Source organism: Equus asinus, chromosome 7, assembly GCF_041296235.1.
Source record: "Equus asinus isolate D_3611 breed Donkey chromosome 7, EquAss-T2T_v2, whole genome shotgun sequence".
Taxonomy (NCBI): Eukaryota; Metazoa; Chordata; class Mammalia; order Perissodactyla; family Equidae; genus Equus; species Equus asinus.
The window spans coordinates 81180811-81195034 of NC_091796.1; the positions used below are offsets into that span (position 1 = coordinate 81180811).

At 47.4% G+C, this 14224-nt stretch overlaps 1 protein-coding gene across 25 annotated transcripts in view; it reads left to right on the plus strand.

The window, feature by feature from the left end:
* The window catches only part of RGS6 (regulator of G protein signaling 6), a 541831-nt gene that overhangs the window by 494644 nt on the left and 32963 nt on the right, over positions 1-14224 (plus strand). For all 25 annotated transcript variants that reach the window (XR_011504657.1, XM_070513924.1, XM_070513932.1 and 22 more), the window contains one exon: positions 11293-11382. Coding sequence is in view for 24 of the 25 variants with exons in the window: in XM_070513924.1 (XP_070370025.1) it covers positions 11293-11382 (90 nt within the window). In the remaining variant the exon portion in view is untranslated. The remainder of the gene's footprint in view (positions 1-11292; positions 11383-14224) is intronic.

Consider the following 14224-nt stretch of genomic DNA (forward strand, 5'->3'; position numbering starts at 1 on the left):
CAAGGATTCCTGGTTCTTCTTAGTGGGAAATGGTTTTTAGACACCATAATCTGGGCACTTAAGGGTGCTCATTGTTCCTGGGTTGGTCATCATTTCTCAGCCTTTCTGGTGGACAGAGCTGGCAAACGGTTGGTTATTGTTTGTGATCAAGATACACCATGAGTTCATACTGATATTTTCTGTTCAAATTGAAAACTACAGGGGGTTTTATTTAACCTCTTCTTTCTTTCTTCTGTGCGTCCTTTCTCTAAGCTAAGAATCCTGGTTCTCAAGGATGCCGTGGATGATAACATTAGCTTTATCCTGCATTACCACAGATCAGTCTCAAAATCACAATGCCAACACCAGCAGCAACAGCATGATTGTCACCTGGTTCTTTAGTTTTTGCATAGTATTCCATTGTGTGGATGCACCACAGTTTAGTTAACAGTCCTCTCTTCTTGACATTTATGTCGTTTCTAATTCAAGAAAGATTTGCTGGGAAGTCTTGGGAAGTCAGCAGGTTGTGCCTTGACAAGTTTCTGAATACACAGCCTGCATTAGTACAGTGCTCTGTCATTTTCAGGCACTTCCAAATATATTGTGTCTCGTTCTTGAGGTAGAACTAGACATGAGGATTCCCTAAGCATCTCTAAGTTCCTCATTATCTGTTAGGATTGGTCTCATATGAATTCAAATGAAACGCTCTTCTAAACCAATTTCTGTTTTCAGCCTGTTCCCTTTTGTTTCTTTAAATGTGTTTTCATCAAAAATACACAAAGTGCTTCTAACTATCAATGTGACCTTGGGCAAGTTACTTAAACTCCCTGAGTCTTCCTTTCCTTCTGTAGAACAAAGCTGCATTTGCAGAGGGGTGGAATGAACCATGTCAACAACTAACAGTGACTGGCCATCCAGAGAGAACCGCTGTTTTGGTGTATTTTCTTCCTAAATTTAAATATATAGGTGATTATGCAAGTAGGGTAATTCTGTAGCCTGCCTTTGATACCAAACTAGGAGTAGGTTAAAAAAACAAAACATTTTCTGTAAAGGGGCAGATAGTATAAATTTTTGGCTTTGTAGGTCATATAATTTATGTCACTACTACTCAATTCTACTATTCAAAACCAGCTACATTGTAACCACACAACATAAATGAGTGGGCGTGGCTGTATCAAAAAACTTTATGGACCCTGAAAGTTCAATTTCATATAATTTTTCATGAAATACTATTTTTCTTTTGATTTTTTTTTACTTAAAAATGCAAAAACCATTCTGAGCTCATGGAATATAAAGAAATAGCCGGCGGACCAGATTTGAGCCACAGGCTATAGTCTGAGACCTCTGTGCCAAACAATATATCATAAAATCATTGAAATGATTCAAGAAATCCAGAAAGATAGAAGATAGAGGGTTGGGAGTGGTTAATCTTCAGTTTATATGGGAGAATAGGTCAGAGGAGACTTCATCTTGATGAGGTCACAGCAATGCGCCAACCTCTGCGCATGTTTCTGCGCTGGGGTTGAGTGATACAGAGCAGACTGAGAAGGAGTAGGCCAGTACCGTGATCCTCATACTTCCTTACCCTTCCTGGCTGGCACTGCTGTCTGCACCAGCTTCACAGATGTGATTCAGAAGTTTCCAGGAAGGAAAGGAGGTTCAAATCCTTAGCAGCCCATGACCAGCCAGGACCTGCACTCAGACCTCCTGACTTGCTGGCCAAGAGTCTGCTGCTTAGATCACACTGTCCCTGGACTGTGAGTGCCCAGGGCTTGGTTGTCATGCTGTGGCCTGGAGGAACTCTGGTCCCCAGAGTAGGGCTCAGAGCTGGGAGCAGGCTCTGAACCTGTTTCTGCCATATGGTTTGTCTAGGATTGTACCTTCAAGTCCTTTAAGCCTGCTCTCCTCAGTTTGCCCATCTGTGAAGTGGGAATGGTGACACCTATGCCCTTTGACCCCTGCTCCCCATTGGGATCAGGAGTTCTGGTGGCTTCCTCAGCCAATCACAATGGCTCCCAGAAGCCCCACACAGTGCTCAGAATGCCGAGAGAAGGGTCACGTGCACCCTATATTAGGGGTCTGTAGGCAGAGTGAAGGCTCAGCCAGACTTATGGACTCATTTGAAATGGGGCCTGGGGTGGGGTGTAGGCTCCCTCTGAGGATTTTGCCTTTTCTTTGACCACATGCATTGTTATAGATAAGTTAATTGCCTATATTTGCTTCCTGTGGAAACATTTCACAAGACACCCTGTTAGCTTGGGCCCAGCATTTGCACTTGCGTTTTGCTGATCCATTGGGCTTTTTTGAAAATTTGGGCCAAGACCAAATCTTCCATAAAGGTCTGTGGGCTGTGACCGTAGCCCTCAGCTGTTTGCTCTGTTGTTCCAATTTCATAGATTTAGCCTTGTGAGTGGAGAAAAAAGAAAAATGGGCCATGATTTTGTTTTTAAAAGGACTCAATTCTTTATGCTAGGGATTGAATTCTCTGTTCTCAACTGCGGGGCTTGAGAGGACCTGCATTACCACCCACTTGCTATGTCATTTTGGGTAAGGACCTTGACCTTTTCTGCCTTTGTTTCCTTATCCATAAAATAGGGATGATGTCTTCTTGCAGTCTCCTAAGGATTTTTGAGAAATCAGATGAGCTGATAGTCCTGAAAATTCTTTGAATAAGTAAAAAGTGCTATATACTTGTACATGTGAACTCAGGAAAAAAAAAATTTTTTTCCTCCCCAAAGCCCCAGTACATAGTTGTATATCCTAGTTGTAGGTCATTCTAGTTCTTCTTTGTGGCACGCCACCACAGCATGGCCTAATGAGTGGTGCTAGGTCTGTGCCCAGAATCTGAACTGGCTAACCTTGGACTGCCGAAGTGGGGTGCACAAACTTAGCTACTCGGCCATGGGGCTGGCCCCAAAACTCACAAAAATTACTTTCTTTAGTATTCCATGAGGTCTTATAATTCCAAGCTAGATCAAAAAAGAACTCTTCCAAGAAGATGTCCACTCTCAGAAGTTCTTGGGGGGAAATGTAGAAAAAGTATGTAGGAGCCAAATTTGAGGGGCCTTGAGTGTCATCCTAAGGAATTCGAACTTTCTCACCCTGAAAACAGTAGGAAAGCATTGAAGGCTTTGAGCAGGAAGAGGGTGAATCAGATGGTGATGGTCAGTGAGCTGGAGCCAATAGAGACCTGAATCTTGGGGCTTGTCGTCTAGAGCTTTGCTGGCAGTTTTTGGAGGAGAGAATGAGCTCACAGGAAGTATTGAGGACCTTAGTCTTCCTTGCCTCTTTCCAGAGCCTCCCCAGGCTGCAGGAGTGCGAAGGGAGTCAGCTGGCTGGTGCAGTGGCTGTCTGGCTTCAATTTTAAAAGTCTTAGATTTCCAAGGATGTTCCCAGGACTGTGTCACTGGGCCCATTCGATCATTTGTCTGTCTCCCCATCCATGCATTTCATGAACATCCACTCTCCCATTCAAGTTGGGAGACCTTGACTTGTGGGCTATGAAGTTCTATGCTGAGGGAAACTGCAAAGGAACAGGAGGAGGCCTGGATGGTTTTTGGCCATCAGGCAGAGCTTGTCTAAGAGAACATCATTCTTTACAAACAAACAAAACAAGGCTAAGAGCACACTTCATTGAGATTGGATTGGAAATCTGTCCATCAAATGGATTGACAGCTGAATGGGGCAGACCAACCCAGCCTGTTGGCTTTGATCCCTGCAGGTTCCCATATAGGCTTCCTAGCTGTCCAAGTGCCACTGCTCTCCTGACCTGCAGTAGCTGCTGAGACGTCCCACCCTGCCCTGTACCTGCAGGGTCTGCACTGTTCTTTGATGGGAGCAAGCATTTGGTCTTCTTTACTTTTTATAAGTCCCCATGACACTAAAGGAATGCTCTGCACAAGGTTGGAAAAAAGTTTTCTTGACAACTCAGTCCAGAATTATAACACTCCCAGCTGTACCTATCATTAAAAAAAAAAATGGGGGGCAGTTTGTCCCTTGGCTTTCCACTTTGGAAAATCTTGCCAAACAACCCTGGGGAGCACATATAGTAAGTGATCAATAAATATTGGTTAAATTAAACTTCTACAATATGCCAATTCAGCAAAACTTGAAATACCCACCAAGGGCCAGATGGTCCAGGCTCTGCAAATATACAAATCCACAGGATGGTCCCTTCCTTAAGCAGGCCTCCGTCTAAGTTACCGAAACCCTACTTGGCCATCGTCCATGCATAGGATGATCAAAGAACAACCGCAAGGCCGAAATGAGGTCAGGGTGATATAAGAGCTGAGAGACAACACCATCAAGTCTACACCCGCCTTGAGCAGACAAGAAGCCCCAAGTGAAAAGTTTCTATTATTACCTACACTTAATTTTGAAAAACAACTTGATTAAGGAATGCAAGGCTTCTGTCATTTGCTTTGTTTAAAAGCCAGAGCCCGGTGGAGTACACGTTTGTTTGCTCCAGAATACTCAGAACTAAAAGTCTTCCTAGCCTGGTGAAGGCTGTTAATCTTTGCTCCAGTGGTGGAGGTGGTAGCATTGTATGCTAGTGTCACAAGACTGCACCATGTTTCCTGATGTTAATCCTCGATCAGAGGGTGTTTCCTGGTAGACTCCCCATGCCAGACACACTTTAATAAAGAGGGCCGAAGCACTGCTTGCTCCGGGAGTTACTTATTTTATTCTGTGGGTGGTTTTATTTTAGGGAGATGAACAGCCGAGGGAGGGATGCATTTCGAAAGGAACAAATCAGTTGTTTGTGATCTGGTTCTGTTTATTACCACACAGACTAGTGGTTCCTGGAGAGAAGGCATCAGAGAACTAAATTCCAAAATTTCTTTGTTGATGCTTCAGAGCATAGATTTTGTGCATCAAACCCCGTGACCTTGAAGAGGAAAAGGAAAACATTTTTCTAAATTAATACCCATGGTATTTGGGTAGATAAAAGGCAGTATGTAAAGCTGTCTTTGAAGCTACTCTTATCTAAGAATAGGGATTGAACCACATCAAAATACTGTGCCCTTTGGCCAGTTAAATTGAACATGTTTATACAGATGCTTTACAGGGCACAGGCAAAGGATAATTTGCTCTTATGTTCTCTTATGACTTGAATGCTGCATTACATGGAAACAAGGAGCCCCATGTCCTGCTTAGGAGGACAAAGAAATCCAAATGGGGGCTTCTCATTTAAGATCCACATGATCCTAAGATGGTCATCCAAAGCTGCATCCATGAGGACAACAAGCTCCCTCTTTCACTCAAGTGGGTGTCCATATTGCTGTGGTGTCTTTTCTATGGTCTCTTCTATGTTTATTAAGCAGATACTGAGTTAGGATCCCCGTAAGGTCCTTACCACTGTGCAGTCCCATTCTCTGTCCTCCTGTAGGACCACATTGAAAAAAATGTTAATTTTCCCTAGGCTTCAGCTAACCCTGCCTAAGGTCTGAAGACCTTTGGTTTAACATATTCAAAAGTCTTGAAGGGTGAGACTCAAAGATCTTGTGCATTGCTTTCTTTGATACAGACTTGCTGCTTATGACTTCCCACAGGCCCCAGTCAGCCCGCAGACCTCTGCCAGGGTGGGACAGGTGTGGAAGGCAAGTTGTATGTGGCCTGTGAGGTGAGAAACCAGAACCTGTGTCACCCTGGGTGACCTGGCTGTTACCATCACTGATGACGCTGGTAGTGAATAGTTCCTGAAGGGGAATGGCGATGAGTGGCCGCATCTGCTACTGGGATGACTCAGATTAGGACTCAAGAGGAAACCCCTAACGTTTCTGCTGAGCACACGTTGAGGACTTTATTTGTCTCAGCCACACAACACTGACTCCCCTCGAAGCCCCAACTCAAGGACAGTGAAATGCAGCATGTTGCAGGGGAAGAGCATGAGCTTTGGGGTCACACAGTTCTGGGTTCAAATCCTGGCCCTGTCTGTGGGCAAGTCACTTAACCTTTCAGAGTTTCGGTATCCTCATCTAAAAAGGGGGTTGGTTAGGCCTGAGCACCAATTTAAAGTGAACAACAGCAACTACAATAGTATAGTTGGACGCTGTTCCACCTTTCCTCCTCCCCCAGGAAGCTTCCAGTCTTTGGTCTCATCCCTGTGTCACTCCTGGCAAGGACAGTCACAACATGATGGCTGGTTATTATTATTACTTTCCATGGATGTAGTCTTCATAGTGCTTTCCCTTTTATTTCATCGTTGGACTGTGTGATCAACGGGGCTGGGAAGGGGCAGAATCAGGACATGAATCCAAGCCTTGGCTCCCAGCCCAGTCCCTTCCTACCACCCCCACAGCAACATTGCATCTGCCCACAGCCTCATCTTCCTCCAAGGAACTATGCAGGACCCAACAGTTCCCAAAGTCTGAATGTTGTTCCAGGAAGCTTGGGTCTGGAGGGCAGAGATGAGGCACATACATCTGCAAAGAGAAAAATAGGACACTTGAAAATCACAAGAAGGGCTCTTGGCAGCTGTGCAGTGCTCCAGCCAAGTGTTTCCCACTCCAGCAGGATGTTCCAAAGCTGGGAAATGAGATCTTAGCTGTTGTAGGAACCCACAGCAAAGAGGAGGACATAAGCATGTTCTTAAGTAGTTCAGCTGCTCCAGCGTGCTGGGGCCCAAGGCCCCAGGCATTTGTCGATTACCTTCCCCAAGGCTTGTGAGGGTAACTGTGTTTTGTCTAAAATAAAGGAGATTTCCAAATGGGGACTGTCACAGCAAAACATTGATTTGTAGCAGGTGTGGTTTTGAGATAGCTTGCACTGCTCCCTCCCTTCAGCTCCCACATGGGTCTCGGACCCTACTCATTCCAGTTGTTTTTGCTTCTGCCTTGGCATCCCAGGCAAGCAGAGATCCCCATCCCAGGGCCAGGACCAAAAAGGGAATGTGGGTGAAGTGGCTTCTCAGGGTGACATCCCTGTGCTATAACTGTCACCATTACAGGGATGTGATTCCCCTCCCCCGCTGAGAACTGCAGTTAAGACGTTCAGTATGATGCAGGGCCCTGGAGCATCAGTTTCTCAACCTACGGGGACCCTTCCTCACCTTCCTGGAGCAGGTGCCTCCCCACGTGTCGGGAAGGCAGATGTGGACCCCCACAGTTCTGCCTGTTCATAGTCAACTTGATCATCTCTTCTTTAGAGAAAGAGAGAAAAAGGGAGAGAGAAAGGAAAAAGGGGGGGGAGAAAGAAGAAGGAGGAGGCAGAGGGAGGAGAATAAGGAAGAAAAGAAGGAAGGAAGGAAAGAGAAAAATAAAGGACACAGAGGAAGGAAGGAAGGAGGGGGAGGGAGGAATGGAGGAAAGGCTGAAGATAAGACAAGAAAAAGCTAAGTAGAGAAAAGAAGAGCAACCTTCTTTTGCTCTAGCTCCTCAGGAATTCTCTCAGTGGGAGCTCGCTGGTTTTGCCAGTGGCTCTCTTGTTCCTTGCAGATCCTGGATATACATTTCCCTTAAGACTGGTTGTCTGCAGAGCAGGGGAAGCAAACCAGAACCCCTCATAAATCAGGAGAGGTCACTGCCAAGAGCTCTGTACACTTGCTGTCCCTGGCAGTGATAAACTCATTGCATTTGGGAACTGGCCAAAGACCCTGAGCCCTATCTTAATTCTCATTCCCAGAAAAACCTCCGCGCTCCGTTCTCCCACCCCCTGTTTACTGTCTTTGTGTTTCTTAGACAAAGCTGGCGAGGAGGAAGGAACAGAGTTCCATAACTGGGTACATCAAAGGCTCCATTTCTTTGCTTGGGGGAGGAGAGGAGGACAGAGGAGAGCCATGGAGCTGAAGGCTGTGGGAAGAGGAGGCTGAGGCTAGAGGAGCCTCAAGTCCTGGGCCCTGCAGGGGCACAGGAGATCTGCAGATGTTCTCGGGTTCTGTTTTTCTCAGACCTGTGCCTTCTTGCTTCTGCTATCGTTGCTCTGGTGGCTGTTCCCTCCCAGGGTAATTTGAGTGTCCTAATGATGGCCAAGGTCTGGCAAAGAGGTTGGCAGAGTGAGACCTCCTCATGCAACCCCCCTCCACAGGTCCTGTTCCCTCTTCCTGCTTTCTCCCCACACTGTCCCCACCTTGGTTCTGGCTCTGGAGTTGCCCATGTGACATGGGGACGATGAAAGCAGTGCCCAAACTGCTCCTTCGACCCACATCAACCCCCTGGAGAGTGACCAGCGCTGTCTGCTGCTTCTTCCTCTGTGCCCCTGGATTGTCCTTCTTACTCTGGTTGACCAGACTACACAGCGGCAAGACCAGCCTCTCCCACCCTCAGTTCCCACCGAATCGGGAGATACGTTGCTTGCTGTCTGCTCAGAGCTTCCTCCTTTGATGAGGATCTTTCTGGTTGATAGACAACCATTCCCCACCTCGGGCAGGGGAGGTCATCCCATTCACACCAATTCATAGCACCTGTACTTGCACCTCTTCTATGTAGCCCTTAGCTCAAATATGCCCTCGTATTTACAAAAGCAGAGTGCACCCCTACTAAAGGGAATGGGCCCACTGAAAGGAGCCAAGCAAAATCAAATAGTGGCTTGGATCTGAGACCACTTTGATAGTAGTAGTCTATTATTTTTGTGCATCAGTCTTGCCTGATAGAATCTGAGCCTTATGACAGCAGAGACCTCTTCTGTCGTCCAGGCTGTAATCTCAATGCCTGACACAGTGCCTGGCACCCAGTAGATGCTCAGGAAATATTTGTGAATATTTTTGTGATTAAATGTTTGGGCACCTGCTTTATCCTGCTCTTTTTCAATTGACAAGTTCTTTTCTTTTAGTGGACCAGGCTTTTTCCTGCCCACGATGAGGCTGGAGGAATTAGCTGGATCGGGGATGACATTTGTTGCCAAGGCAAGAAGTGCTGGGCTAGGAGAGTTTTCCTTACTGCTCTGGGGGCAAGGGGGTATTTTGAGAGCTATACCTGGGGTTTAGATTCCTCTACGAAGAACAAGAATCAGGGACCTGTAGCCTTGGAGAGGGTACAGGCATGAGTGACAGGCCTCTCCAGATGATTCAAGAGCCACCTGGCTCTGTTGGTGATGCTTGAGACAAGAAGAGGAGACAGGGAGTCATTTTTACTCTGGGTTAACATTTGTACCTAAGATTTAAATGTTAAAACAATTTAAAGAGACAACAAATGAAAACAAAGACCAATGATGCCCTCAGTCTGGGCTCTGAGGCCATTAGGGATGGGCCAGGATGCTCACATATGGAATTCCTTTGAGCTGAGAGCAATTCCCCACTCTCCTTCCATACAGAGAGCAGGAACCGATCCCATCATACACCAAAACAAGTATCAAGCCTCCAAATTTGGGAACACTGAATTAAACAAGCATTTCGGTGAACCCAGAAACAATGTAAATTCCACCAACATTTGACCCTGTGCTGAACACTATGCATATATAAGAGGTAAAAACATATTGTTCCCTCAAGGAACTTAAACCACAGTGGGCCTGGGTTTTGTCAGAAATTTGCAGGAAAATACTTGGGGAGGCAAGTTCTCACTAAGTGTATTAAATCAGAGCACATCTGGATTATCAAAGTAGGTTCAGATCCAAGCCACTATTTAATTTTGCTTGGCTCCTTGCAGTGGGCCCATTCCCATTAGTGGCGTTGCATCCTGCTTTTGTAAATATACGGTCATCTGAGGATGAATGACTTTGGTGCCCAAACAGCTTCTTGTGGTCCAACTGTGGATGGGATGGAGAGGGATACACCTGCGGCCAAGGTGTTTCTTGCTTTCTGCTTCCACTTTCTTTGGAGGTGGGAAGGGAGAGGGTCTCAGCAAGCTCTTGTCATTGCCCCAGATTCCTCTGGGATGCAACAGCAGTCTGGCCAGGTATCTCTAAAATGTGTCCCCAGTTGAGGAGAGGTCTCTGCCTCCCCTTCCCATTCCTTCCCCTGGGAAGAGTACCCGAGGAAGAGGTATTTAATGACCAGCACAGCCTCTCAGCTGAGCTCTGTCTCCTCACTGACTGGCTCTCCATTCCCCCAAGGGCTGGTGCCCTTGTCCAGCTTCATGGGATGAACAATGAGTATACATCAGGGAGGATGCTTCCTCCACCAGGCCAGCCTCTGCCTATCAATCCCACCCTCCGTAGTGAAAGCCCACCTTGCCTCCTAATGGGTCCTGTCTTGGGACAGCCAGGCTTTCCTGTGCAGCTGAGTTACATTCCATTTCAACTGATAAATAACCCTTTTTCAATCAACAAGCTCCCTCTTTTAATGAGCCAGCTTTTCCCTGCCCTTAGTGAGGACAGACCCGTTAGGAAGAGCCCACAAGGCTATAGGAATTACCTGGAAGTCAAGGGTGAAATTCATTGCTAAGGCCAGAATGTAAATGCCTGTACGAGCCCAGGAGAAGAGAGGGCAGCATGCCACAGCCTCTGCCTCTCCTGGATGTAAGCATCAGGCCTGGCATAGTTGCCCACATGCCCCATGATCTGATGGCCAAGGGCACCCTTCCAGGATAAGACAGCGGCCCTGACATGCACAACTGACCCAGTTGTATCATTGCCCATTGCCTTTAATTGAACTTTTTATTTCAAGATACTTCCAGACTCACATGCAATCATGAGGAATAGTACCGAAATGTACCATTGACCCGATTTCCCCTAATGGTAACATGTGCAAAACTAGAGTACAATGTCACAGCCATGATATTGGCATAGCTACACCCAGTGAGTTGATCCGACTTGCCCATTTCACTTGTACTCATGTGTGTGGTGTGTGTAATTCTATACAACTCTATCACACATGCAGGATTGTGTCAAGATACACGGAGCCATTCCATCACCACAAGAATCCTTCCTGTTGTCTTTTATAACTACACCTCCCTCCCTTCCCCTCCCCCATCCCCAGCCCCTGGCAACCACTAATCTGTTGTCTGTTTCTATGATTTGTCATTTCAAGAATATTATATCAATGGAATTGTACAGTGTGTAACCTTCTGGGGATTGGCTTTTCTCTCATCATGATTCCCTTGAGATTCACGCAAGTGGTGGGGTGCAGCCACAGTTTGTTCCTTCTCATCACTGTGCCTGTGGTTTTAATGATTAAGTAATACTACACCCAACATGGCACTGAAGCCCAATTACAAAGCCTCTAGGACGTGATCCTCAAGGATCTTTTACTCTAGGAGAGAAAATATGTTTCGTTTGGTGTTTCTGCATGGAGAAAACAAAACAAACATGTTGCAAGGTTTTCTAAGCAGACCTCGATTCATTTGTTGTTTTCCTAAAACAGTGGCCAGTTGGGTTGTAATCCCCTTTGGCATTGGTTGACAGTTCTTTTTTGTGTCTTCCTGCCTCCTTCCTCCCCAGGAGCACATCTACAAGCTGATGAAGAGTGACAGCTATGCCCGCTTCCTCCGCTCAAATGCTTACCAGGACTTGCTGCTGGCCAAGAAGAAGGTATCTTTGGGAAGGGCAGGCTCGCCTTTCTTAGCACTGTTGACCCTTGCCTGCTGCTTGCTGCTGGTGTGAGATGAGAATATCATCCTTTGGGTTTTATTTGTTTTCTCTTTTCTTCTTTCCCTTCTCTATCTGCTCCCACTCCAATGGAAGACAACTAGGATTGTCACCACCCCAGCCCACCCCCAAAGTCCAGGGTGTGGCATCCTGTCTCCATGTCCCCATTATCTCCATCTGTGTGTTCTGCCCACAGTGGGAGTATAACCAAATACTAAGGCCACAGTGGCTCAGCACAGGAGTACAGGGCTGGCAGTGACACCAGTGGGTCCCTTAGGAAACCAGAGAGAGCCCTTCACTGCAAAGTCCAGCTCACTCCCCACAGATTTCCTCTCCTTGACCAGCTCAGAGACGGTCTGAGGCAAGGACTTGGGCAGCCCCCTCATTGGACAGAAAACCTCATAGGTTTCAAGTGCGCCATGTGGTACCTGAAGTCCTTCCTGGGATTGTTCTCTCCTTGACACCCCCTTCGTCTCCCTTGCCTGCCCCACAGTCTTTCCCTTTTCGTTTAACCAAGAAGTAACTGCATCCTAGCTCCTTCTTCCTCTCTGCTTAGAATTGAGTCATTGTTCCCTGTAGCCCTTGGCGTCTGGATTTGGGGACCCAGGGATCCTCAGCATGTGGGTGGTGAAGGGCAACTAAAGCAGGGATGAACTCAGCTGGATTTCTGGGAGGAGGGAAGGAAGAGCCGGGAGGTGGATGGGGTCTGGAAAAGGGGAGGCAGGAGAGATGGTTCATGATTCCAGTGTGCCTGCAAACCCTCTGCACTTTCCAGCTCTGATCTGAGACCCACATGTGGCTAGGTGTGGCTCTCTTTCACCAAATTCCATGACACGCCATTTAGGAACATGTGCATCCCTTTCTTCTCCCCTCTCGGCTTCCCAACCCCAGTCCCCAAGCATGTGGTTGTCCATCGACACGCTCTCTGTCAGGCTGCCTCTTCCAGCCACATGGCCTTTCTCTCTGTGTACTGTCAACCTCATGTGCCAGGATCCTTTCTGTGTATCTGGTTGGTACCACATAACTCCAGAGTCTAGAGGAGCATTTATATCCTGCTCTCCTGCCCTTAAGTAGGACAAGAGAACATTCCCGATAGTCTGAGAAAGAGAAAAGGACTTCTGGAATGCCCAGATTGTCAGGAACCAGCTTTCTGGGTTGCCTCTACCACTTCCATCAAGTGTCGCTACTATGCTGGAACGTGTGAAGCCTGGCCTTTGCCAGCTCCCTGGCTGAAGGATGGAGGTGGAGGGGCTCTGATGGAGGGGGCTGACACCCCCGCAAATGGCTTTCATGCCCAGTTTTTCAAGAATGGTTACAGACACTTTTGGTATCTCCAGCCCAGATCTCAGAAGAGAGGCTCAAAGTAAGTGTTCCTTACTTCTTGTGGCTCAAGACCCTGCACTGGTCACAATTTGGGGAAATTCTGAGGTTCTAGCAGTCTAACCAGTCAGGACCTGTCTACGCACCCAGAAGAAGCCAGAGGGTGTTCAGACTCCTTGTAGGTTTGAGCATAAAGGGAAGATGCCCCCCAGTGTAGGGAGTGGGGCTGAGGCACCTGTGCCTGCAGGTCCTCCCATGAGAGGAAGACTTCTCAGAGGAGGTCACTTGAGTGAGGAAGGAACCAACGACCTTCCCGTGAAATGTTTCAAATGAAGTTCATTAGAATTATCCTCCCAGCCCCTAGATTAAGGGACGTTCTTGGGGCAGAAAGCTTTTGCAGCTGCCAACACCCTTCCAATATTCAGGGGTTAATTGTTTCCAAAAACAGTGACAAACCTACTTTTCTTCCATTTCTCCCTGAGATTCTCTAGGTATGGTGGATCGGATGTGTAACTCGGCACTTTCAGGTAGGCCTAGCGTATCTTCTGATGTCAGGGATGGGCTTACCATGTGACATAAATGTCCAGGTCATAAAAGGTATGAGTTACAACCTTCAGTGAAGAAAGCGGATATGAATTGGCCTGGCTTTTCTGCTGAGAAAGTCCCCTGATGGAGTCTGGAGGTACAGCCTTCTGCTCCTTCATCTCCAATTCATCCTTTATCCTAACATTTTTAAAGATAAGGTTAGTCGCTCTGATGAACCAGGCTCTCAAGGGGTAGGAGAGCTGGGTTTTGAGGGCTCCTCCCGGACAATTAAGTACCAGTGATGATGATTTTCCAGGGCAGCTCGGAAGGCCTGTGCGAGGCGGAGGAGCCCAAATGAGTCAGGCTGATGGCTGTCCTCTGTGAGCAGGAACACGGTAGCCAGAGGACAAGAATGAAAGGCACAGAACGCTAGCTGCAGGGCCTAGGAATGGCCTGACTTGAGCCAAATGTATGCCCCCCGGGCTGCTGTCCAGATTGAAGCTGAGTGCTGCCGTCCCCAGAGTGGAGACTTGGTATGGTGCCCACCCAAGCATGGATCCTTCCGTTCTTGTGCAAGGAAAAAGACCAGGCTGGCTCTGTGGTGGTGTGTCGTTTTTGTCGTGTTTTTCTTTCTGCACCATCCTGTCTCCCAGCAGCCAGCAGAGGGGATGGGGGCATGCCTGCCAAGGAAGCCCTCTGACCTGGTCCACACAGACAGATGGCTGGCTTTCTCCTGCCCTCTGCTTCCAGCACATCCTGCAGCCCCACAGACACCTGGCTGCTTCTTCAGCTCCCTAATTTCCATTATTTATTTGCTGTGTGTGTGTGCGACCACGTGAGTGTGTGTACTCTCTGAATTTCCCAGGTTCAGGACCCTGGCACAGGGCTCCAGGATAAACTGGCAGGTGTTTGGGATGTAATTCTCTTCTGAAACCCCTGC